Source organism: Besnoitia besnoiti, chromosome VII (assembly GCF_002563875.1).
Source record: "Besnoitia besnoiti strain Bb-Ger1 chromosome VII, whole genome shotgun sequence".
NCBI lineage: Eukaryota > Apicomplexa > Conoidasida > Eucoccidiorida > Sarcocystidae > Besnoitia > Besnoitia besnoiti.
In genome coordinates this window covers 323,213-345,208 of record NC_042362.1, presented here as the reverse complement: position 1 = coordinate 345,208, position 21,996 = coordinate 323,213, and the positions used below count along the sequence as shown (strand labels likewise).

Sequence of the window (21,996 nt, the reverse complement as noted above, 5' to 3'; positions counted from 1 at the left end):
CGTAGAAGGGCTGCCGCCGTTTTTCTGTCGGGCTTTCGTGCGATACGTTGCTTGTCGGAACGGTACGCGTTGCAGTCAGCGTCGCATTCGTTAAACCCGCTGGCGAGACTCCCCGTTTGACAGTCTCTGCGCGTCTCTGTCTCCGCATGCGTCCACGTTGCCGGATTGAGTAGCTTCGAGCTGTCGAGGAGAGCCATCGAGAGGGTGTCTCAGCTCGCGCACCTGTTCGGTGCTGGATGTGACGCGGCGGCCGCTGGGAGAGCGAAAGGACGCTGTGAGGCGTTCCCTCTGTTCCGGGCTTCAGGCAGTCCCAGGTGCCTTCCAGGCAACCGCCTCCTCAATCGTGCCGCTCGTCCGCTGCGATGGGAGATCAGCTGGAAAGTCGGGCCTCATCCAGTGTGCATACAGTTTTCAGTCCTCTTGTTTGTAGCGCATCTGAGCCGTCTGTGCCTCTCTCGACTGCGTGGTGTTCTGAAGCCTTGCCCAACAGTAGCGGGATCTCTCCCCCTGTGCAGCGTGTGTCATCGCCTGACTACCTCACTCCTTTTCGCCCTCCCAACTCCGAGGAGAAATCCTTTCCCCACCAACCTGGCGGCGACGCCGCCTCCACCACCTGCTCTACGCTTTCGCACTCGCTCTCTCTGGGGGCGGCCGACCTCGACAGTGCAGGTCGTCTCTCCGTCTCCGACCTCAGTCCCCCTGACGCCTCTGCATCTGGTTTACAGGAGGAGGGCCTCGCTCCTGCTTTCTGGGCGAAAGACTGCCAGGATGGCGGCGGACACTTTCGCCGCATCGGCTGTGCCCCCGTAGCGGAGGGCTCCCCCTCCGTGGAGGAAGGAGAAAAGGGCAGGAACGCGGAGGCGGGGGTCGCCCTCGCGTGTGTCGCGGCGTTTGCGATGGAGGAAACGCGACACGATGTGTTAGGAGTTCCGAGCCTGCCGGTGGCGCGTCCCGAGGGGATCGACGCGGGGGAGATGCGGGAGGGAACGCGCGCGGGATTCGACAGCTTCGCCCAGCGTGTTGAGCGGGAAATGGGTCAGAAACCAGAGACCCTAGAGGCTGCGGCCGCCTCACAGGACGCGTCGATGAATCTCTTCGGTGAAGTCCGCGTGGAGGGAGCCGACGCAGGATCACGTAAGAACTGCTGGTCACTACCTGCTCTCCCCTCGTGCGCTCGCGTGTTTCGGGAATCCCAGGTAGCTGGCGGCAGCTCTTGCGATTGCGGTCACATGTCTTCTCGTCGCTTGTTTGTGTCTCCCTCCGGCCCCCCCCCCCCCCCTGCGTGTGAGGGCGTTGAGGCGCGGCTGGTAGGCATAAGTTTGAGGCGCCAATTTGGGCAGCGTCGCACACTCAAGCGTGCGATCTTGAGACCCTCGTGCGCCACGTTTCTTCTTGCGCGTGCGTAGGCGTCCTTGAAACGGCGAACGAAGCGGTCTCATCTGTCGCTTCTCCGCCGCGCGAGGCACGACATGCAAACGCGACGAGTTCTCCGTTCCGCTTGCGCCTGAGTTCTCAACGCTACAAGAAAGTTGCTGTGAAAGAGTCTCTCGTTCAAGAGGGGGCGTTTTTGTCACCTCTCGAGGCGCACGAGGCGCATGCGCCGTTGCTAGAGGCCTTGCCCCGTCGCGGAGCGCAGGAAGAAGAAGACGAAAATCTCTCAACCGTCTCGGCTTCCCCCGCTGGTGACTTCACCGCTGAGGATTTCTTGATGCACACCGCCTCCTCTCGCGCAGGTATCATCTGCGAACAAGAAGGAGGAGAGCGTGGAGGGATTGGCGCCGCGTCCTCTGTGAACGCACGGCAGTTCGCTGTGGCTCGAGCTTACAAGCGCAAGGAGCCTCTGCGTCGCTGCGCTTCCCGCGTGTATAGTTAGTCAACAGCTATCGAACTAGGGAACGATGCTGGACAGTCTCCGCATCCGTGGGCGCGCGACTTCTTGCATCTGAGTGTGCGTGTCTGTATAGATAGTTTCAAGACGCTTGCATGGTCACTTCGCCTAGGCTAGCCTAGGTTCGTCCATGAGGCATTCATCGTAGGTAGTTCATATGTAGCACAGGCGGTGGCCTGCCCTAGGCCACTGTTCGCTCCGGCGCTCGATGCGTGTCCCTCTGGCTGTTCTACGCCTTTCTGCCTGATCAGGGGTCTCGCGTCATCTCGCGGGGTTGTCTGTCTCCTCTTCTACTCACTTGGAAGCGGTGCGCCTGTCTGCCGAAGCTTCGCCCCGCGGAGAGTCGGGCGTGTCTCCGTCCGTCCGTTCGCGCTCGAGGCGACGGCCCGCGTGTGTGTCTCCGGGGCGCCACGCGGCCGAGACTGCCGCGAGGACGCCGACCTGCGGCAACCAAGTGTTGACTCCGGTAGAACAGTGTGTCGTCGCAGGCGAGGACAGACTCACTAGCGACGCGTCTGACGCAGTTTCCGGCTGTACATCCGGTGACGCTCAAGGAGTGTCTCGGCGCGCACCAGAGCGTGTGCAGTGTGTGACAGCAGAAGCCGGCGAACTCGTCTACAGGCCGACAAAAGACGCGGACTTCGCTCTCCAAGCGTCGTCGCCTGCGCGCCGCGACCGGTCTCCGCCGGCGCTTTCGCAGCAGCACGTGGGTTCCTGTGCGGCGAGCGTGGGCAGCACGTCGATTGGAGACCCGTGTGGCGGGGCGGGCAGTGTCTCCGAAGTCCCCTCGCCGTTGGCGCCGTCTTCGGTCAGTTTCGCGGGCAGCTACGAGGCGTCCTCTGGCTGCGGCGCGAGCAGCCGCCTCTCGATGTGCTCCAGCGCGTGGGCGGAGGGGGCGGAGCAGCTGTCGTCGGGCGGAGGCAGCCAGGAGGTCTCTGCAGGCAGCGTGCTCGCGACCCGGAGCCCAGACCGCAGAGCCTCTCGCGCGTCTCGTGGCGCGGGCGCCGAGCGAAGGGGACGAGGAGGGAATGGTGGTGGGGTCTCCGATGGTCTCCACCATCAGCTGCTCGGCGGGGTTCGAGGCGGCGTGCAACAGCAGAGACAGCTTTCTTCTTTAGGAGGAGGCGGCGCTGCTGCTGCTGCAGGGCGCGAGAGGCCGCCCTACCGCCATGGGTACCAAGGCTACCAAGCTGTGGGATGTGCAGCCTCCGCGCCACAGGCGCTTTTCGCTGAAGGCGCCGGTGCTCTCTCTCCGGCGGCGGTGTCTAGCGCGCACCGCGGCAGATCCCGAGGCTCCGGCTCGCACCACAGTCTGCATGCGTCGGCGCATCTATATCCTGTCCGCGACTTTTCGGCGTCGCGCCGCGGGGACGACTCCCGTGGCGCAGGACGAAGGAGACGCGACCTTGATTGGGGGGAGAGCAACGAAAGCCCCGGCGTCGCTGGGGGCGTAGCCGCGACCGGAAGGACGAGGGACTTCCGAGCTTGCGGTGAGACGCGCCGAGGCCCCGAGCGAGAGCCTGACACTGCGTGTGGAGCTGCGCTCGAGGCAGGGAAGACTGGTGCCATTCGGGACGGCGAGATCGCTGGCGAAGGCGCGGAAGCGGAGGGCTTGATGCTCGAGTGCGAAGAGGAAGTCACTGCCTCGTTTTCGCTTTCCTCGTGTCTCCTCTCGATGGCCTCTGCTGCGCGTCCCGGGACGCCAGACCAGTCCCACTACGTCCGCGTCTTGACTACGTCCGCGTCGTCGTCTGTTCGCCTTTTCAGCTCCGTGTCGTCTTCATCTCCTCTGTGCGCGCCCTCGAAGAAGCGAGCGAAGGACTTTGACAGCGACCAAGAAGACCTCGCGGAGAGAGCTGAGGAGTGCGCTGAGGCACCCAGAGGCTCTGGAAAGCCGACACAGGATGAGGGGGCGTTGCTCAACTGTGGTGGAGCCCAACCCCAGGGACCGATTCCAGGAGAGACGACCGCGGTCGGGGGAGAGGGCGGCATGCAGGGGACAGCATTTCTCGAGGTGCCTTCAGGCCAGCCCGCAGGGCGAGGCCACAGTAGAAGACAGAAAACTGCGAGCCGCAGTCGCCACAGCAGCGCTGCGAGAAGAAAAGGCGAGCAGCAATCTGGGAGAGGCGGAAAGCAGCCGTCGGGGTCGCGTGGCCGTGGCGTGAACCAGCGGCACCGAGGCAGAGGCGAATCGACAAACTCGTGTGCCGTGAGACTCACAGCCGAGGTCCTTCTGCAGCTGGAGGAAATGAGCGCTGCAAGTAAGGCTTGCCCGTGTCTGCCAGATACTAACAAATTGCATCAGCTCCGCATCCAGCTTTTTCCTCTCAGAGCGTAGACACAAATTTTCCTCGGTCTGGTAGTGAAGGTTCACGGCACAGGGCCTGTAGACGGTGCGCGCCGCGCGTGGTGTTTTTTGTCTGCAGGCGTGGGTTCTCCATCGACAGCCTTCCCGTCGCTTTCGCTAGGAAGCGGCAGTTCTGCCTCAGCGCACGTCGCGTTTCGCGGCTCGGCGCCCTCGGCAACGACCTCCTCTTCGTCTCTCCGCTTGCCTGCCGGGGCGACTGGCTCGCTCGCTTTGGGGGCTTCCCGCGAGAAGGACGACGAAGACTTCTTCTGGTTGGTCAAGCGTCGCGCGGAGGCACTCCGCGAGCAGTCGGGTGAAGGAAGACGCCGGTGTGCGGCCTTCCAGCGCGCGGAGGGCCTCGTCTCTTCGTGCCGCGGCTCTACGCAGCATCAAGGAGCGGATGGCGGCGAGAAGCTCGTCGACGGCGACCAGTCGACTCCGCCGCTGGCGCCTGCGAACTTCCATCTCCCGTCGCTCGCGATGGCGTCGGTGCGAGGCGCGGATCTCTTACTGCCCTCTGGAGTTACGTGCGAAGAGCTCGCGAGCGCTCGGCGGGAACGAGGAGACGCGGCCGCGCCCGCCGCACAGCGGCTGCGCGCCCGCGACGGCGGAGACGGGAGACAGTCTGGGCGCGGGGCGGGAAGCGACCTCACCCTCCTCTCTCCGTTTCCCTTCCACGCTTCTGCTGCACAGGTAGAGAGGCGAGGCGACGTGAGTCGAGGCCCCGGGGGCCAAGAGGACGACTGCGCCTCGAGCGGGAGTCAGGCGAGCAGCGAGGAGAGCACCAAAGGGACTGTGAACCACAAATGCAGAGACGACAACAAGCACATCAACTTGTGCGCGAATCCGTCAGACATGTGGTATGGCTTGATGACCTCCGATGGAAAGCCGGTGTGCGTGAGGCCACGTGCCAATCGCTGGCACGCGAACAACTCGCGCAGACAGAGGAAGCAGCACAAGGAGATGCAGAAACGGCTTCTCGCGCAAGCGCAGAATGCTGCATCGCCGCCACAGATCTCTTCCCGCGCCGTTCCCCCTGCTCACCACTACGCAAAGAAAGGTGGGGGGGCGTCGTCTTCGCATTTCCATTTTCCAGGGAGTTTGCGCGCGTCGCATGCGCCCGGCGCTGGAGAAGGCGCTTTCCCCTCTCAGCCAGGCGGAGGACATGGCGCTCTTTCTCTAGGAGGCGGGACGCCGTCTGCGTCTCTTGCGCATCTCGCTGTGCCCGCTGCCTCTGGCTTCGGCGGACTCGGTGCGGGAGCTGCAGCTGCGAGTCGAGGGGCGGAGAGTTTCTCGCTGTCGCTGCCCTCGGTCTCGCCCTCTCCAGCGCCGGAGGGGGGTCGAGGAGCTGCCGCGGCGGCAGTGGGACCTCAGCAGAGTAGCCAGAATCCGCGAGAGCGAGGCAGCGGGAGCCACCACCGCCACCAGCGTCGCCAGCACAAGAAGCGAGGCAGGTCGTCCTCATCAACTGCAGCCGTGGTGGGTATCTCGGCGTCGCCGTCGTCTTCGGCCTCCGCATTTCCGCTGTCCCCACCCGCCTTCCCTCTCGTGGCGTCTTCGTCGTCCTCGTCGTCCTGCCCGGTCGGAGGCGGCGCGCCCGGCACCGCGACCGCTGCGGGGACAGGGGGCGCAGGAGCCGGTGGCGCCTTGCACGCCGTCGCCGCGCAGCAGCACGGCAGCAGCCGCGGGCGACGGAGACACCACCACCGCCACCACTCGAAGAAGGGCATTCCCGCGGCGCAGGGAGCCAATGGAAGCCAGCAGGGAACCTCGGCAGCCTCACACGCCTTTCCGCTGCACGCGCCGACCAGCAGTGGAGCCTTAGGCGGCGTCACTTCCCAGGTCGAGAGAGGCCGAGGGGGCGAGGGTGGCATGGCGATGAGCGCACAGGGCTCCAGCGGCGGCGCCGTTCCCCCCATCGATGTGGAGACTGCCAACGCATTTCCGTGCGCGTCGAACACGGGCAGAGCGGACGGCGGCAGTCACTGCAATCGGGTAGTCTTCGTCTCTGCGCACGCAGCAGCTGCGGCTGGAGCTGGACACTTCTCCGGGGTCGGCGGCGGAGGTGCCGCCTCCGGAATGCCTGTGACGCGCCAGGAGCGCGCCTTTTCGACGTCTCTCTCTTCTTCGCCGCGTCCCCCTGCGGGGCGTGGTGCCGGCGTCGCTCCGGCAGGTGGCGCCGTGGAGGGCCGGGGCGGGCAGCGGCCTCTGCGCCGCGCGCGCCTGGACGAAGCAGGCTCCTTCGTGCCGATTTGCGCTCCCGGGAAGGCGACAGGAAGCCGGGCGCCGCAGCAGGCGTCCACGCACGCCGCGGGCGAGTTCAAAGTCCCGCGACCCGTCGTCTTTCCGCCGGGCGACAGACGCCACCGCCTCCCCAAGAGCCACCGCCCAGCTGCTGGAACTCAACTGGCGCCAGTCGCCGCGACCGGCGGCGCCGGCGCGGCGCCTGGTGTGGTGCATGCGGAGGCCGCGGGCGCCGGGCGCCCAGCGAGCGGCAGCCTGCGCCACGAGCGGGAGTCAGGATTGTTTGCGCGACCTGAGGAGGACGAGGCGAAAGTGCCTGCGGACACTGCGAGCCGGGCCTCGCGTCCCCTGCCCTCCTACGGCGATCTCGAGGGGTACGAGGACGCGCAGAATGCAGGGCGTCGCAGGAGTCTCCGCGCAGGCGAGCAGGGCGCCGCGGCGTCCTTCCCGCCCTCCGAGGAGAGTGGGAACCGTCAGGCAACGCTCGAGAGTCGCGGCCGCGAGCAGCGCGCGGCCGCGTGCCTCCTGCCGTCTGTCTCCTTGAGCTCCATTCCCCCCGCGACTCTCTCTTCGTCTGCGACCTCTCTCCCCTCCGCGGGCGCGTCGCCTTCCGCGGCAGCCTCATCTGCTCAGCACTCCGAGCCGAGCCCCGCCTACGGGGTAGTGGTGGAGACCGGGACGGTCGGCGTGCCCTCGTCAGCCTGTCTCTTCCCTTACGCGCGCAAGAATGCCTCCGGGGGCGCGTCGCTTCCGCCCGCCGCAGAACGGCGCCGAAGCGGAAGCGCCGGCAGTCGCCGCGGCGGAGGACGCAGCGACAGCGACAAGAAGCGCGGCGAGAAGAAAGCGAAAAAATCGACTGCTGGGGAAAGCCAGAGACCCTGGGCGAGCGCCAGAGAGCGAGTCCAGTGGCAACTGGCGAAGAGCCGCGGCCTCATTTGAAGAAGTGGGGCCGTGGAGAACTGCGATGGGGGGAAAGGGAAGGGCCGTGGCGCGACCTCCATTCTCGTCCTGTGGAGTTTTTACAGGGCTCTTCGCATGCGAGCTATGAGAAGTGTGTAGAGATGGCGTGTGGCTCCAGTTCCGCGCGTGCGCAAGTTTTGGCTTCGGGCGCCGGGGGGAGGGGGGCGGAGAGTCGCTCCACGTAGCGGAAGGACGCGCACAGCCTCCTCTCCTGCACCGGAGAAAGGCAGGAAGGCCGTTGGATTTCCACGAGACAGTTTGGGTTTGGTTATCCCATGCACTGGGAGTCTAGACGAGACAGGTCCAAGGGTCAGTGCCTTCTCTTCTTGAGGAAAAGGCAGAAGGCGCAAGCAGGTCGAGACATGCGCATTTTCTCAATTGCGGGTGCGCTTTCTCAGCCATCTCCGCGGCGGCTTCTCAGGTTTTCGAGACAAAAAACGGGAGGTAGACAAAGAGAGAGCGAGCATACAGGTGTGGTGTTGCCGCCAGGGGCCCTAATCCCTCATAATCGGCGAGGCTCGAAGTCTCACAGCTCGCGGTTCAACACTCACAAGAAGGAATTGACACACCGCGGACGCGCAAATTTAAGAGGAAAAAGGCCGGAGTGCGGAGAGAGACAGAGACGGGGGGAAGGGGCGCTGCCCTCAATGAGGGAGACAGGACAAGAGATCAAGAGGGAGCCTGGAAGAGACACTTAGAAGACTCGCTGGCAACGGAAAGATTCGTCTTGCCGGAGGCACTTCAGATTTTGCAGAGCTGGGTTTCCTCGCGTTTCGAACAAGGGGAGGGGAGCCTAGCCGGTTTCCCACGCGTCCGTAGGCGGAAAACATATGGAGAGAAATACAGACGACTCCGCGACTTCCTACCCTAGCGCAAGAGGAAGTTGTATAGGTTCACCTCCATTCGCATGTCTGTTCACTCATTTACATATGTCTATGTATTGTCGCGCTTCAGAGGGGCGTAAGAGCCGCTCGCGGAGGTGGTTTTTTTTTTTTTTTCAGGACTTGAGAGGGTCGAGATTCCGGTGCTTGCGTGTTTCCTGCTGCAAGCATTCACGTTTCGCTTCTTTTGCTCACGCTACTCACGTCCGTTGAAGGGAATTTCTTAGCCAAACATATATCAATCTGCGTCGCGGAAGTCTTTTTGTTTCTCTTTTCTCCAGTTGTTTTCCTTTCTTTTCTCTTCGGTGTTTTCCCAGTCGTCTCAAGACGCGAGAGGCAGGGGCACGGCTCTCAGTAGAGAAGACGCCCTTACAAAAGACGATCGTCTTTTTTTTCTGGTTGTTCACCGTCCACGGTGCGTAGTTTCTTGCTGTTGAGGCAGCCACAAGTGTTCCGAAAACTTTTCTGTTCTATGTCTTTCGCAGCTGGAGCTTCTTTCCGCCTTTTTCTGTTCAGTCTGTGCTCGCTTTCGTCTGTTTGTCTGGTCTGTCTACTTTTTTTCTTCGGCCGTTTCGTCTCTCTCATCATGACGGCGCGCAGATGTGGCGTGCTGCATCGTAGCTCGTGGGCAGCGCATGCGAGGAGGCTTAGAGGGAAAACGTGTGAGTGAGGTCTCGGCGTCTCTTTTTTCCGTTCTGACAAAGAGAGAAGCCCCCCGAGAGTACACTGTCCTCCATGCAAACGCTTGCGCGACATCCAAGCATAAGACTAAACGCGTAGTAGTGTCCTGTTTGGGAACCGTAAGTCTTCAGCCAAAACAGGCCAGTGTGTCCGCCCCTCTGCCTCGCGCCTTCTCGCTTCCCCATTCGTTCCCTCAAACACAGGCTGCCGTCCTACTGACTTCTTTCTGGTATGCGTGTCTCGGATCCCTCGCTCGCCACTCCCATGCCGATTCCGACGCGAGGACGCCATCGGAGTGAAAAACTGCAGCTATTTCTACCTACATAGCGGAGATAAATATATGCATTTGAACTTCAAGTGGGAGTGATGCGTAGTTTTCTTCTATTCGTTTTTCTGAGAGACGGAAGCCGCGGCTTAGAGAAAAGGACGCAGCGCATGGAACGTGAGCAGCTCGCGCGCGAAGAGCGTCTGCCCGAAATGCAAAATTCACTCTACAAAGATGCTGTCGTTGGCGTTGAAAAAATCAGATTTTCAGGGTAGGAAATCACGTGAGAATACGCGCACCCGCGGGAGGAGACACTTAGCGACTCCCGCGCTCCAGTGCGCTTCAGAAAAAACAGGGAGAGGAAAAAGTCACTCACTCTCGCCCCCTGCGCGGAAAAAAAAAAAGAAATTACACTTTGAAAACGAACGCGATAGACGGCCAGACCACGACGAGTGACAAGTTATCGTGCCCACGAAGCGAAGGAAACGGAAATTACCGCTATGGAGGAATGCCCACCTCGCGTCACAGAAGCTCGAAACCGTTATAAGCGATCTGAGTGTGTACCCCTCTCAAAACTGAGCACATCATACGACTGACATGGCGCTGCCGGAAGGCGCGGAGAACGAGCGATATTTTTACTTGCAGAGGAGCTGTCCTAAATCAGTCTCCATGGTGGACACACACAATAAAAAAGTATGCACATTCTGCAATACCAATACAAATATAAAAACAAACACATATATGCGGAATATATATTATGTATGTGCATAAATATATATATGTGTATATATATACTTGGACATTCAAGAGAGGAGAGAAGGAGCAGTGACGTCGAGATCGTGTGGTGTCGCGGCGGTCTGAGGGGCTACCTTGAGAAGAGTTCGGACGACTCGCTGCGCGACAAGCTCCCACGCGGATTTTGGTGGAAACTCGAAGTGCTAGACTACAGGCAGAGACGCGTTTTGCGCGAAGATAGACGACGCAAAAGACGAAGCGGAGGGAAGCGTAGCCGAGAGCGAAGACGCGGAGAGGTACTCAACATCATGAGGCAGGTTAGAGGCCGAGAGCGATTCGGCGTGATTCTCCAGTGCCGCTCCATCGTGACTTCCTGCTTTTCCCTGCTTCAAGAAAGGATTCGCGCGTTCCGAGGTGACCGCCCGCTCGCCCAGCGAAGGCGAGAGAGACTCACCTGAAGAGGCGCTCGCTGGAGCGGAGGCACATACCGGGGGAGGATACGCGACAGACGATCTATCAGCCAACGGCCGCGGCTCCACAGGGTGACTCAGGGGACGCTGAGAGGAGAGCGGATAGGCAAAGTCGAAAGACGGAAACGAAGAGGCAGCGAGCGGAAGCGGGGCGTGCGCCGCGAGCGAAGAGTGCGGTGCATGCGTTTCCGTGTCCACAGCCGAAGCACGCAGCGCGGAAGAGGCGTGAAGCGGACGAAGAGGAAAGCTGTCAGAGTCTTCTTCATACGGTGACAGCGAAGAGAGGTTGACTGGAAGCAACCTGAAACGGCAAAAAACACACACGCGCGCGGGAAGCGCGCCAAAACTACAAACCCAAACATGAAGGAAAGAAGGAAAACAATGAAAAGAAGACCCTCACTGCTCCACACGCGAAAAAGAGCGAGAAGGGACGCGCCGCCGCATCCAAACATTGAACGCAAGCAAAGCGGCAGACTCGAAGATGCAACTCGGCTCCGCGCGAAAACGTCGAGAAAGAAATGAGTATCCCGAAAACCAGACACAGCTGCACAATGTAAAGGCGAGTGGAAACTCAAGAGAAACAATGGCAGACTGCGCAGGAGGCCTCTTTATTTTCCAGATCACAGCTCTCTTGTGCTCTGACCACCATGTTAAGCGCAGAGTATGAAGGTATACAGCGAAGAATTCGAAAAACCAACAGTTTATGCGAGGCCAAATTTCGGCTCACCAGCGCCATGACAAAGGAGCTCCGCACACCTCCGCGAGAGAGAAATAGAGAGACTTTTTTTCATACGTCTCGTTTTTCAGCGCTTCGATGCCTGGGAACAAACGGTTTAGGGTGAGACACACATGCAGCAGGGCTCTGGAGACTTTGCTCGTCTACTTCTCGTTGTGTTCTCCGCGTCTGCAGCTCACTGAATGATGAGGAAGTCTAGAAGGCGGGAATCGCTCTTCGCAGAGCCTGGCGTGCCTCTAGGCTGCGTATACGCGACCAACAGACAACAGCCGTCGTCTCTGGCGCCTCCCCCCCTCGCTTAAGCGCTTCCAGTTTTACTCCGCGGAAGCGCCAAGGAGCTAGAACTTCATCCGTTCACATCTGCGCGCGAAAAACTAAAAAACGAAAATAGAAAACCTCTATCTTACCCGTGGTGTTGGAGCGGATCGCCGAGAGCTGATCGAAAAACATCACCAGCGTGAAGAGCCCGAAGACGAAGGAGAACATAAAGACGAACTGCAGTCAAAAACAAAAACTCCACGCATGCGACAGCGAATTCCACCGGAGGACAGCCTGCGACGCGGGGAAAGCCGAAGCATTTAAAAGAGGCCTCTGCAACGGCGAAGTCACACAAACAAGCAACTGAAAAGAGTGGTCGCGACAGACATTCAGAGTTGAAAACATCCACGATTCAAGACGCATTGCGGGCACACCATTGAAAAACAAATACATCACTCTCTCGCGCGTGAAGACACCCTGTGAGAAAGCCAATCGCGCGGCAGGGAAAAGCGCCGAAACCGTCGCATCTGCCTGCATACATATCGTGAGCACTATGTGTGTCTCCTCTCGAATACGCATCGCCAAAATCTCCACGCAAGCCCTAGGCATTTGCTTCCAGTCATGAACGAATAAGGCCGAGCGCGTAAAGCAGCCGAAGCGTCTGACTGTAATCCCTAGGTGTAGATACGCGATTGCTTGTTTACTTGATTTTAATTCTTTTTTTCTAAATTTTGCTTCCTTTTCCTCACCACGCAGGCCACCGCCTCGAGCGGCTCCAAGTCGCACTGCACACACAAACAGGAAAAAACTACGAAAGATCGGGAGGGCAGGGACAGATGAGAGGACAGAGGACACCGTGCACCTGAACCCTAAAGAGGTCAAGCGAAAGCCGAAACCTCCCGGAGCACGCAGAGGAAGCACAGCAATGCGCCGAAGAAAGACCCTCAGAAGCAGGCAGCCCCAGTGCAGCGTACGCGCCCACGAGAGAACGACGGAGAGAGACACAAGTTGGAGCTTCTGGAGTCCACACATCGCACTCCGACACGGAAAGGAAGCAGCCACGCGCTTGCCAGTTCCTTCGCAGCCCTCTGTTCACTCTCTCTCTCTCCCCCATGCAGTCTCACGGGCAGACTCAGCGGCTCGTTGGCGATGCGGAAGGGCGTCTGTCTGCTGCTCCCGCCGCTGCGACGCTTGGCTGCTCTCCCGGCGCGGGCGCCTGCGCGTCCTTCTTTCTCCGCCGGGCTGCGTGCCGCACTCTGCAGCAGCACGTCCATGCCTCGCGTGAGACTAGGCAGACTCAGCAGCGGCGAGTGGCTCTGATACACGCGCGCCAGCGAAGGAGAGGACGCGTCAGGCGAGGGCGACGGCGGCGCCTTGACGTCTCGTCCCGCCCCCTCGGCGCCCTCGGGAACAGACGGCGACGCGTTCTTCCCTCCCCTCTCGGTCGGTCTGCTGGCCTCTGTCGAATCCGCGCTCGCGCTTGGAATGGCAGTCTCCTCTTCGCGGTCTTGGCTGCGATTTGCATCCTCCTCCTCCGCGCGCGGCGCGTCGCTCTCGAGTGGCTCTTGAAAGCTCCCGCGCTCTGAGAGGAAGACATCCTCTGCTTGCGCCCGCTGCGCATCGCCGCCGGTCTTCGCGCGCGCACTGCCGTCGCCCGCAGCGCTGTCGAGCGGAAGTTGCTGCGCCTCGGCTGCGCTCTCCTCTGCGCGACTGTCGCGGCCAGTGCGCGCGGCTTTGAAGAGCGGGTGCTGCGTTTCACGTTCAGGCGTCGGCGACAGCACGGTTTGCCTGCCAGCGCCATCTTCGTCCTCTCCCAGCTCCGCATCCTCTTCGCCTGGGCTCCATTCTGCTCGCACGTACCTTCTCTCCGCAGAAAAAACGCCTCGCGCGGAATCCGCGTGGAGCGCGTGGCGATGTAAACCTGGAGGCGGCGGCGGGCTGTCGCGCATGAAGGTGAACGTGCGAAGGACGATGGAGCCCATGGACACCGCGCACATCGCGTTGACATACAGAAGAAAAAGCAGAAAAAACTTCTGGTTCGTCTGACCGACGCAGTTGTTCACCCAGGGACCTGAAAAAGCAAACGCACGCGCGGCGACTGACAAACCGCCGCCGTGCAGGAGCGGCCTTCTTCGCCACACCCTCGGCGACAGCGGAAGAGTCTCACGCGACAGCAGTCGACCGCAAACAAAACACTCGCACATGCACACGCGTGCAAACCGAGAAGACTGGTGCCTTATCTCCGCGAAGGTGACTGTGAAGAACGCGGCGCGGCTCACGTGCCTCGACAGCGCTCCCGCCCCGCACGCCGTTTTCTGGAGAAAAAAGCTTACAGTGGTGATCCATTTTCATGATGCATCGCTGGCAGACTGAGCAGTGGTGCGCTCGCGCAGGCTTCAAACTTTTGCACGTTCGGCAGCTCGGGGGCTGCAGGCCGCGCTCGAGACTCTCTTCGGCGTCCGGCGCGTCAAATGCGAAGGCAGGAGATGCTGAGCAAAAAACACGTGAGACCACACTCGACAGCATTAAACTTTTAGTAATTCTCGATCACTGTAGTAGCTTTTTTCTCTGATCCTGAGTTATGTAAAAAGTTTTAAAAATTGAAAAAACTATCTAAACAAAAATGAGTAGAAAAAACGCACAAAAAGTATCGCAGAAGATACCACACCTGAAGCAGGCGCACGAGGGCAGCGAAGAAAGAGCTAACAGAGATCCGAGCGCCTGAAACAGAAACTGTAGAGACGAGCGGCGAAACGACTTTGCGCTTCGCTGGACGCTAAAGAGACGACAGGCGACGAGGCGTGAGAGAGGCCACACACGCAGAGATATGGAGGAGAGACGAAGAGAAAACGCTCGCCCTCGAGGCACTAAGCCGCACAGAGCGAGCCCACGCAGGCGGCTCGCCAGGTCAGCTCTTTGAGCTGCTTCCTCTTTTTGGCTTCTTGCTTCGCTTGCGTACTGGCAAAGAAGAGGAAGAGGTTTTTCAGGACTGTCAGAAACGCGACCAGCAGCCCAAAAAGGAGGCGGAAGCTGCCCGGGATCCCGGCGAGCAGCAGAAGATGAATTTGGCGCCGAGCTCGCACCGTCCACGTTTCGCGTTTTTTGTCTTTTGCCTGGCGCTCCTCTGAAACTGCCTCCAAGCGTCCGCCAACGTCAAGTTCTTCCTCCGTCTCCTCTCGTGGCCTAGCTCGTCGGACGCTCGCCGGTTCCAGTTCCCGCTCCTCTACGTCATCGCCGTCGCAGCGCTCCTCCGCGTCCACACTCGCATACGCGCCGCCGCGCCGCTCTCGCGTCTTCCTGAGTTCTCCGCTTCCGCGTCCTTCGGTTCCCTCGCGCGTCGCCTTTCCGCAGCAAAACGTCCGCCGCCAGGGGTCTCCGCGCCTCTCGCGCAGTCGCTCTCTGCGCACCTCCTCGCCGTCCCGCCGGCTCGCCGCGACGTCGAGCTCCGTCGCCTCCTGCAACGGCGAAGGAGACGACTCTGCGCAGTTGCCACTGAGGCACTCGGGCCCTGCGGCGCCCGAAGCATCGAAAGGCGCCGCAGCAGTCGCAGCAGACGCGGCGGGAGGCGAGTAGGTGAAAAGGCGTTTTCGCGTCCACGCCGGGCGAGAAGACCCCCCCACTAGGACGTCGTCTTCCGCGTCGCCGACCGCCGTGTCCGCCTCCTCGTCGCTGGGCGCGACCTGCAGCCACGGCGCGAGGCGCTGCTGCGCTTCGCGTGCCTCTACAGCGAGCTCCCGCGCTGCCTCTTCGGCTTCACATTCTTCATCGTCCGCTGCGAATGCGTCTGCGCAGCTCTCGCCGCAAGGCGCCAAACCCAGCGGGCGCGGAGGCGCAGCGGACGGAGGCAGAGGCAAGTGGGGTACTGCGCCAGGATCAGACAAGAGACACTTCAGATGCGAGAGCGACGCGAGGGCTGCGAAGAGCTGAAGCAGGACGGCGAGGCAGTACCGCAGGAGGCCGATCGACGTCCTGAAGGCACCAGGCGACAGGCGAGCAGCTGCTGAAGCGAGGGAGAAGAAAACTCGAAGTCTCCTCGCGCAGGAGTGACAGAAGAGAGAGCCCGACTGGAAAACCCGAAGCGCGCCAAGAAGCATAACTTTGTAGTCTCAAAGGCTGCGACAGAACTACCACAGAACGAAGTCTGTACACAATTCAGCCTTGTCTGACAGATTGCAAGAGACGCCTCTCGGTGCGTCACCGCTGTGGAGGCGTCGGGGTGGCATGATTCACCCGCATCGCATGCCGTTTGTCGAGGAAGACAATCGGCTTTTGCGGCAATCCGCCGAAGAGCGAAAGTAGACAAGGGAGGAAGCCGCGACAGGCGATCGGCGGCGCAATCCAGACGCGAATCCCAGTCGCGAACGAGATGAACAGGCCGAAAAACGAAGGCCGGGCTGCGCCATCAACGAACGGCGAAAGGGGTATTCATGAGCCACGCAAGGAGGATCTTATAAGAGATATTCGCGATTAAAGAAGGTTCACAATGCGAGGCGGAATTGAGCGCAGATGGGAACGAAGGACGCGCGACGCCGGGGGCACTCACCATCTGAAGAGAATCGAAGTGCAAACGGTGTAGCAGGAGAAGAAAATGATGAATTGAGCCTGCGAAGAAAAGAAACAAAACAACGTGCAGGAAAACACATCACACGGATGAAGCTGCATAAAGAAGCACTCGTTCGTTTTGCGTCCTCCCGCCTGTCGCGAAGGTATTCGAGTTCCCTTTTCTCCCAGGCAACTCGAAGCTTTGGGCGGCGACAGTGGACCTCAAACTGCCGTGAAGTTCCGCTTCCTCTCACTGTAAAGAGAGAAATGTCGTCTGGCGTGAGCTACTCTCAGACTCTTCCTCGCAAAGCAAACACAGGCTCTACTTGCCTTCGACTGTCCTCCCTGCCGTTTTCTCTCTTCTGCTTTACTGCTGTGCTGCATCGCAGGCGTTTCCAGGGCGCTTCGAAGACTTCGTTGAGCCTGTCGAGAGACGTCTATCTGCCCTCGCCCCGCCGCACGTCTTCACGGGATCTCTCTTCTACAGATCAGGCTCGCCTTCATCGCGCGAGTTTGGTCTGTTTTCGATGAATTTTTGACACTTACGAAGCACGCGCAAACTATTCCGCAGCCGTCAAAGTTGAACCAGAGGGAACCGCCTAGCGCCGGCCTGCCGCTGGCAGGAGCCGACCCCGCCGCCATCGCGCTAGAAGCCTCCCTTCCGTCTGCCTCGCGTTTGTGCTTTCATCCGCATCGAGGCCTTTCTTTTGACTGTTGTTCGCTGGCCTTGCCTCTCGCGCCTTGTCTGCGAGGCGCAGGTCCACGTAATCAAGCAACGAGGAAGTCGAAGAGCAAAGCAGCGAGACGAAACAGGGAAGTCGGAGAATGAGGTGAAAGGCGGCCTGCGCGCAAGAGACAAATGCGCGGAGTGGTGGTACAGGAAATAAGATCTGGATACGTAGCTGTGTTGTTCTTCTCTCGCGACCGCGTCCCACTCAGCAGGAGGCCGCGACCGCCAGAAGAGGAACAGGCAGCTCGTTCAGACTTCCCTCGAAGGCGCGTGAACGCTTCACGGGGAGTGGAAGTCAGAGAAAGAGACAAGGGAAGCATCGAGAAGAGAGAACGCCACACAACGAAAGAAGTGAGGAAATAAAGAGGAAAAAACTGAAGAGAAAAACGAGGGAGGAAACCAGCAGGCGGTGCTCCAGAGAGGACTACCAGTCGCGTTCTTCCCTCTCCGCCCCTCTGCAGGTCTCCGGGTCTCTCCGAAAAAAGCAAATAAACCAATATCCTCCGCCTGGTTTTAAAGAAAAGCTAGGAAGGAAAAGTCCCCTTCTTTCTCTTCGGGCGGCACGAAGACAAGACCCAGCTGACACAAGCGCTTCGTCGCCACGCCCTCTTTTCTCTCTCGACTTTTCTCTCGCTGCTTCGTTGTCTTCAGTCTCCTCTCGCCGGGCAAACGCTTCTCTCTCCTCTTCCTGGGTTCTTATCTCTTCTTCCGGAGCTTCCAGTGAGTGTAGTTTCTTCAGTATTTTCGGAGTCTCGCGAAGAGAAGGAAATCCTGGGCAACGCCACGGCCGAGTCACAAGTCGTTGAAAGACGAGCGACTTTGCGGGGTGAGAAGGAAGAAAAAACAAGAAAACGAGATCCACTGTCCGGCTCCATAGCTTCCAAAACAATCCAGCAAAGAGTCGATCTCTTTCCGTGTTTTATGTGGTGTTGTTCCATTTCGCTTAAAACTTTCTCATCTGTCTACCCCCCCTCTGCCCGCCCCGGTCTGCCCTTCTTGCGCAATCACCGTTGTGTCCAAGAAGCTTGCGACTTGACGACGTGAAAAAGAAAACCGATAGAAAAAGAAGGCGCGGCGGAAGGGGAGAGAAGATTTGTCGAGACGGAAGGCAGCTCCCCGCGTGAAGAGCGGAGGGAAGAGGAGGGTGAGCAGAAGAAACGAAGTGCGGAAAGAAGAGCTTGGTGTCGCAGCGCGTCAGAAGGAGACATCGCGAGAAAGAGGCGCAGCAAAGATGTTTAATAGCCGTTGCCCTAAACAGAGGAGAAGGAGAAAACTACGTCGTGAGGAGCGGCGACGAATCTGGAAAGAACAGAGTCGAGAATGCGCCTGCTCGACGCGCGTGAACACGGGATTTGAATGATCCTTTTTTCTCTCTGAGGCGCTTGTTGGTGAGGCGCTTTTCTTCGGATCACGTGCTCTGCGGAACAGTGACTCGCTTGATGCTTTCCTCTTCGCGTGTATGTGTTGACTGAGTTCCTCGTCTCCTGGTTGCGGGCCCTTTTTTGAAAATTTGTTGGGTTCACTCCGCCTGCTTGTCTGAGGATGTCTGTCCCATCGGGAAGACCTTGTGGCCTCGGCAAGAAGGACGCGCTTGAAGAGTCTCCCGCGGTTTCTTGTCTCTCAGAGTCGAGCGCAGAGACCTCTGTGGTCTCCACGCCCTGTCTCTCCACTTCTTTTCCGTCGTTCGGTACGCGTCAGACCGTCGTTTTTTTGTCTGAGTCGCCTCCTGGCGTACCTTCTTCTCCCTCGTCGCTCTCCTCTTCGCCGCCGGTCCTTCGGTCTACTCTAGCCGCTTCGGCTCAGCGTGATTCCGCTCTCGAGCGCGACTCGTTGGCGTGCGCCGATCCGCGGACAGGTTCCTTCCTCTCTCCTTCTGCTCTCTTTGTCTCCGCCTCTCTCATTCCGCTTGCGGGACAGGGCCTCTTCACTTCTCAGCGTATGTCTCCCCATCAGCTCGGGTTCTTCTCATCTTTTCGCTTTCTCTCTTCGTTTTCCTTTTTCGCTCCTGTTTGTTTTCGTGGCCTCTTGCTATCGACGGCGCCTACGTGTCCGGTCGTCTGATTTTCTTTGGTTTTTTTGACTGTTTCGGCTCCTGTCGTGGTCCGTGTCTTCGTCGTTCGTCTTCTTCTCGCATCGTGCCTGGCGTGAGTTCGTGTGTGATTGTATGTTCTTTGAGGTTTGCGTTTTTTCTTTGTTTTCGCGTCACTGTCCTGCGAGCCGGTGCTGTGAATTCTGCGTTTTTTGCGTGGCAGACATCCCAAGAGGAACGTGGATCTGCGAGTATCTGGGCAAGTGCCTCAGTCTCCGGTAAGATGCCTGCGGAACTCGCAGCCTCAATCCTTGACTCGCCCTTCTCAAACACCTCCTCAACCTGCTTCGTCAGCTTCTACGCTTTGCAGGTTTCGTCCTTCTGGGCTCTCGCCCTGCGCGCCTTCCGGCGGTGATCTCGCCGTGCCTTTCTGTTCTTTCTCTCCACGTCGCGTTTCCTGTCTCCGCCCTCCTCCCTCCTTCTTCTCCTCTATGTCTCCTCGGCTAGATGTCCTCTGCGTCTCTCTCAGCTGCGTGCGACTCTCGCCTTCTTTCCTCCGCATTCCTCTTTCCTCGTCTTTCTCTTGCCGGTAGTTACGCGACACCCAGTCTGTGCGTCGCAGGCACGAATGCGTTTCACTTCACCTGTTTCGAGGGAAATCGGTTGCTTCTTTTCTCAGCTGGTGTGGATGTCGAAACGCTTCGGAGTCCCGCGCTGCACGCGTTTCTTGCAGCGAGCTTCTCCGCGAGGAAGACCGGGCTTACGTGATCTGCGCCGGCGCCCTGAACGCTCACATTGACGCGAAGAGTCACTTGGAGGTAATTATGTAATCGCCAAATATGTGGTCAGAGCCGCTCACTCGCATTTAGATGCAAGTCTTCACGGCGGAGGCGAGGCAAACCCTGCGGACTTGCCTGCGGCACAAGCGAGGCGCTCCCGAGCTCTTGCACCCGCGGGTCGGCACGCAGATCCGCCGGCCCAAACCGAGGATTCTTCGCGACTCCAGCGAGCGAACGAGGCCTCTGTCTCTCGATTGTGGGATTTCTGCGCCTCCACAGGCCCCACAGCAGAGCCTTCTGCACTCGCCAAGCTTCGTGTGCACCTGAGGAGGTCCGCGAACGGAATCCATTCCTGCAGGGAAAACGCTGCCGTCTGTGGCGATTTAAGGGGTGACGCCTCAGGCGATTGCGGAAAGTGAATTCTTTTCGGCAGATGTCCATTTCCTTGATCGAATGCGCACACGCTGCGCAGCAGGACGTGCGGAAGGCCTGTTGATCTATTCTTTTCTCTCAACGTGTCTGCGGGGGTTTTCAGGTCTTTGCTCGCTACATCAACGACATTAGTGACAAAGAGAAGTTGAATGCGTGCTTTGTAAAAGACAAGAAAAGGAGGTGAGAATACGGAAGCGGTTTTTGTTCAAACAGCTGTCAATCAGGCATTTTCGTCCGCGGCTTAGACGGGCTTAGGACCCGTCAGACCATGCGTCTTTTCTTCTATTTACTTCATGTATTTTTTGACTCGGCCTCGTGGGAGGCGTTCCAGCCTCTCGCTGCTTGGGTCGTCGCCTCTCATATCCGCTTTTCTGTGCGTCACTCGTTTTCAAAAAATTTACCGCAGGCGGGTCTTCGTTCAGGCTCTGCGGGACATTCATGCTGGTGAGGAGATCTACGCCTTCTACGGAGAGGTGAGTCGGACAGCGAGGAATGAAACGTTGTCTTCTCTGTCAGCGGAGACAGCAGACTTCTGCAGCGCCTAGAGGCTCTCAGCGTCAGTCTTTGTCTTCTTTTTCGCGGCTGCGGCTGCATTTCAGGGAAGCGAAGACTGGCGCGGACGTTGTGTCTCTCAGCAAACAAAGGAGAGACGCATCAGGATTCATGGAACGGATGCCGGCGGAGGAAGACTGTGTGGGAATCCTGAGGTAGCCGAGCTGTCCGCTCGCCTTTCCTCGTTCTCTCCCTCTCTACGCGACTTCGCTTTGCAAGGGCGACTTCGGCCGGCGCCTTTCTCCCTGCCGCAGTTGCGGCTCTCCATGTTTGCCTTTTCCCCCGATATCTGCGTTTTGTTTTCAGGGCTACTGGCGACAGCGAGAGTGCTTTTCCTGGGCGGAGGAGGACGCGCGTACCGCGGCTGTTGGAAAGACGACGGGCGGCGCGGAGGCAGAAGGCTGCGTCTTGGAAAAGCAGAGAGAGAAAGGAGGCGCGTCCCAGGCTTCCTCGAAAGCAGACGGAAAGAGCGAAGGAAAGGAAGAACGCGGAACGGAAAAATAAGTGTGCCAGGGCGTACACACGTCGTCCTCCGCACTTCTTCCTGTGCTGTCTCCTTTTCACGTTTTCTTTCGTTTTGTCTCGTTCTCACGGTGAAAGTTCTTCTTAGCGCGCCGAGGATCGTCTGTGCGGCTTCGTGCAAGGCTTGCTGCATGCCTCTTACGTTGAAAAACCGGCCTGACTCCAGCTCGGTGAAAAACGTCGAGTGCCCAGCTCTCGGTTCTAGCCGGCGTTTTCACGCGCACGCTCTACGGATGTATAAATATAAAAGTACATATATATGCGCCGCACGTGTGCTGGAAAATGCGTAGATCTAAGGCGATGTCCAGCGCGCTTCGCAATTCTTTGCTTTGTTCTCTTTTTACACACATGCAAAGTAGTTAACACGCCGAGCGGATCTGCGTCGGCTGGGCACAAAGCGCGACGGCGCTCGCGGGGGAGAGGAAACACGTACAATATCGGCGGATCGTAGTGGCGTGAATTCATCTCTCTGTTCGCTTTTGTTCGTATCTGAATGCCTCTAACTATTTATTTACTTTTTCTGTCCATCGGTGTACATGTCTTGACTCCGCAGAGAGGGCTGATGACAGTTTCCGCTCTGCACACAGAAGTCCTCTATCTAGGGAGGCTGTCGCTTCTTTGAACTATTTGATATCGACTTTTCGTTCACGGGCTCGGACACAAACGAGTGAAAACATGAACTCCATTGCGAAGGCGCCTCTGTGTTGCCACGGCGTGCTTCCAAGTGACCGGAATCACCGGAGTATTGAGTCCAAGACTCTCCATCAGCAAGTCTCTCACGGGGACCGCGGGTGAAGACATCTGAATCCTGTTCTGTTGCATTCGTGTAGGATTGCGCGAGGCACGCACTTCTCTTTCGCGTATGCATGCCTCTCGACTCCGCGGCAATTTCCTTTTTTTGCAGAGTTGTGTGTCTGTTGCATGCGATATCTAAAAACCAGTCAT

At 59.1% G+C, this 21,996-nt stretch overlaps 3 protein-coding genes across 3 annotated transcripts; 2 read left to right on the top strand and 1 right to left on the bottom strand.

The window, feature by feature from the left end:
- Positions 1-362: 362 nt before the first annotated feature.
- On the top strand, positions 363-7,418 carry BESB_076340 (uncharacterized protein; the record flags this gene model as incomplete). The annotated part of the gene is made up of 4 exons (XM_029365995.1): positions 363-1,134; positions 1,407-1,733; positions 2,140-4,149; positions 4,315-7,418. The coding sequence occupies 4 exons, from the start codon at positions 363-365 to the stop codon at positions 7,416-7,418; spliced, it is 6,213 nt and encodes a 2,070-aa protein (XP_029217426.1).
- Positions 7,419-10,204: 2,786 nt separating this feature from the next.
- On the bottom strand, positions 10,205-16,649 carry BESB_076330 (DHHC zinc finger domain-containing protein; the record flags this gene model as incomplete). Its single annotated transcript, XM_029365994.1, has 9 exons — positions 10,205-10,772; positions 11,199-11,289; positions 11,615-11,702; positions 12,215-12,250; positions 12,590-13,536; positions 13,799-13,954; positions 14,425-15,434; positions 16,009-16,067; positions 16,554-16,649. 9 exons carry the CDS (start codon positions 16,647-16,649, stop codon positions 10,205-10,207), a joined length of 3,051 nt encoding a protein of 1,016 aa, XP_029217425.1.
- Positions 16,650-18,279: 1,630 nt separating this feature from the next.
- Positions 18,280-21,033, top strand: BESB_076320 (putative histone lysine methyltransferase, SET; the record flags this gene model as incomplete). Its single annotated transcript, XM_029365993.1, has 6 exons — positions 18,280-18,673; positions 18,990-19,044; positions 19,500-19,584; positions 20,081-20,157; positions 20,384-20,450; positions 20,836-21,033. The coding sequence occupies 6 exons, from the start codon at positions 18,280-18,282 to the stop codon at positions 21,031-21,033; spliced, it is 876 nt and encodes a 291-aa protein (XP_029217424.1).
- Positions 21,034-21,996: the final 963 nt, after the last annotated feature.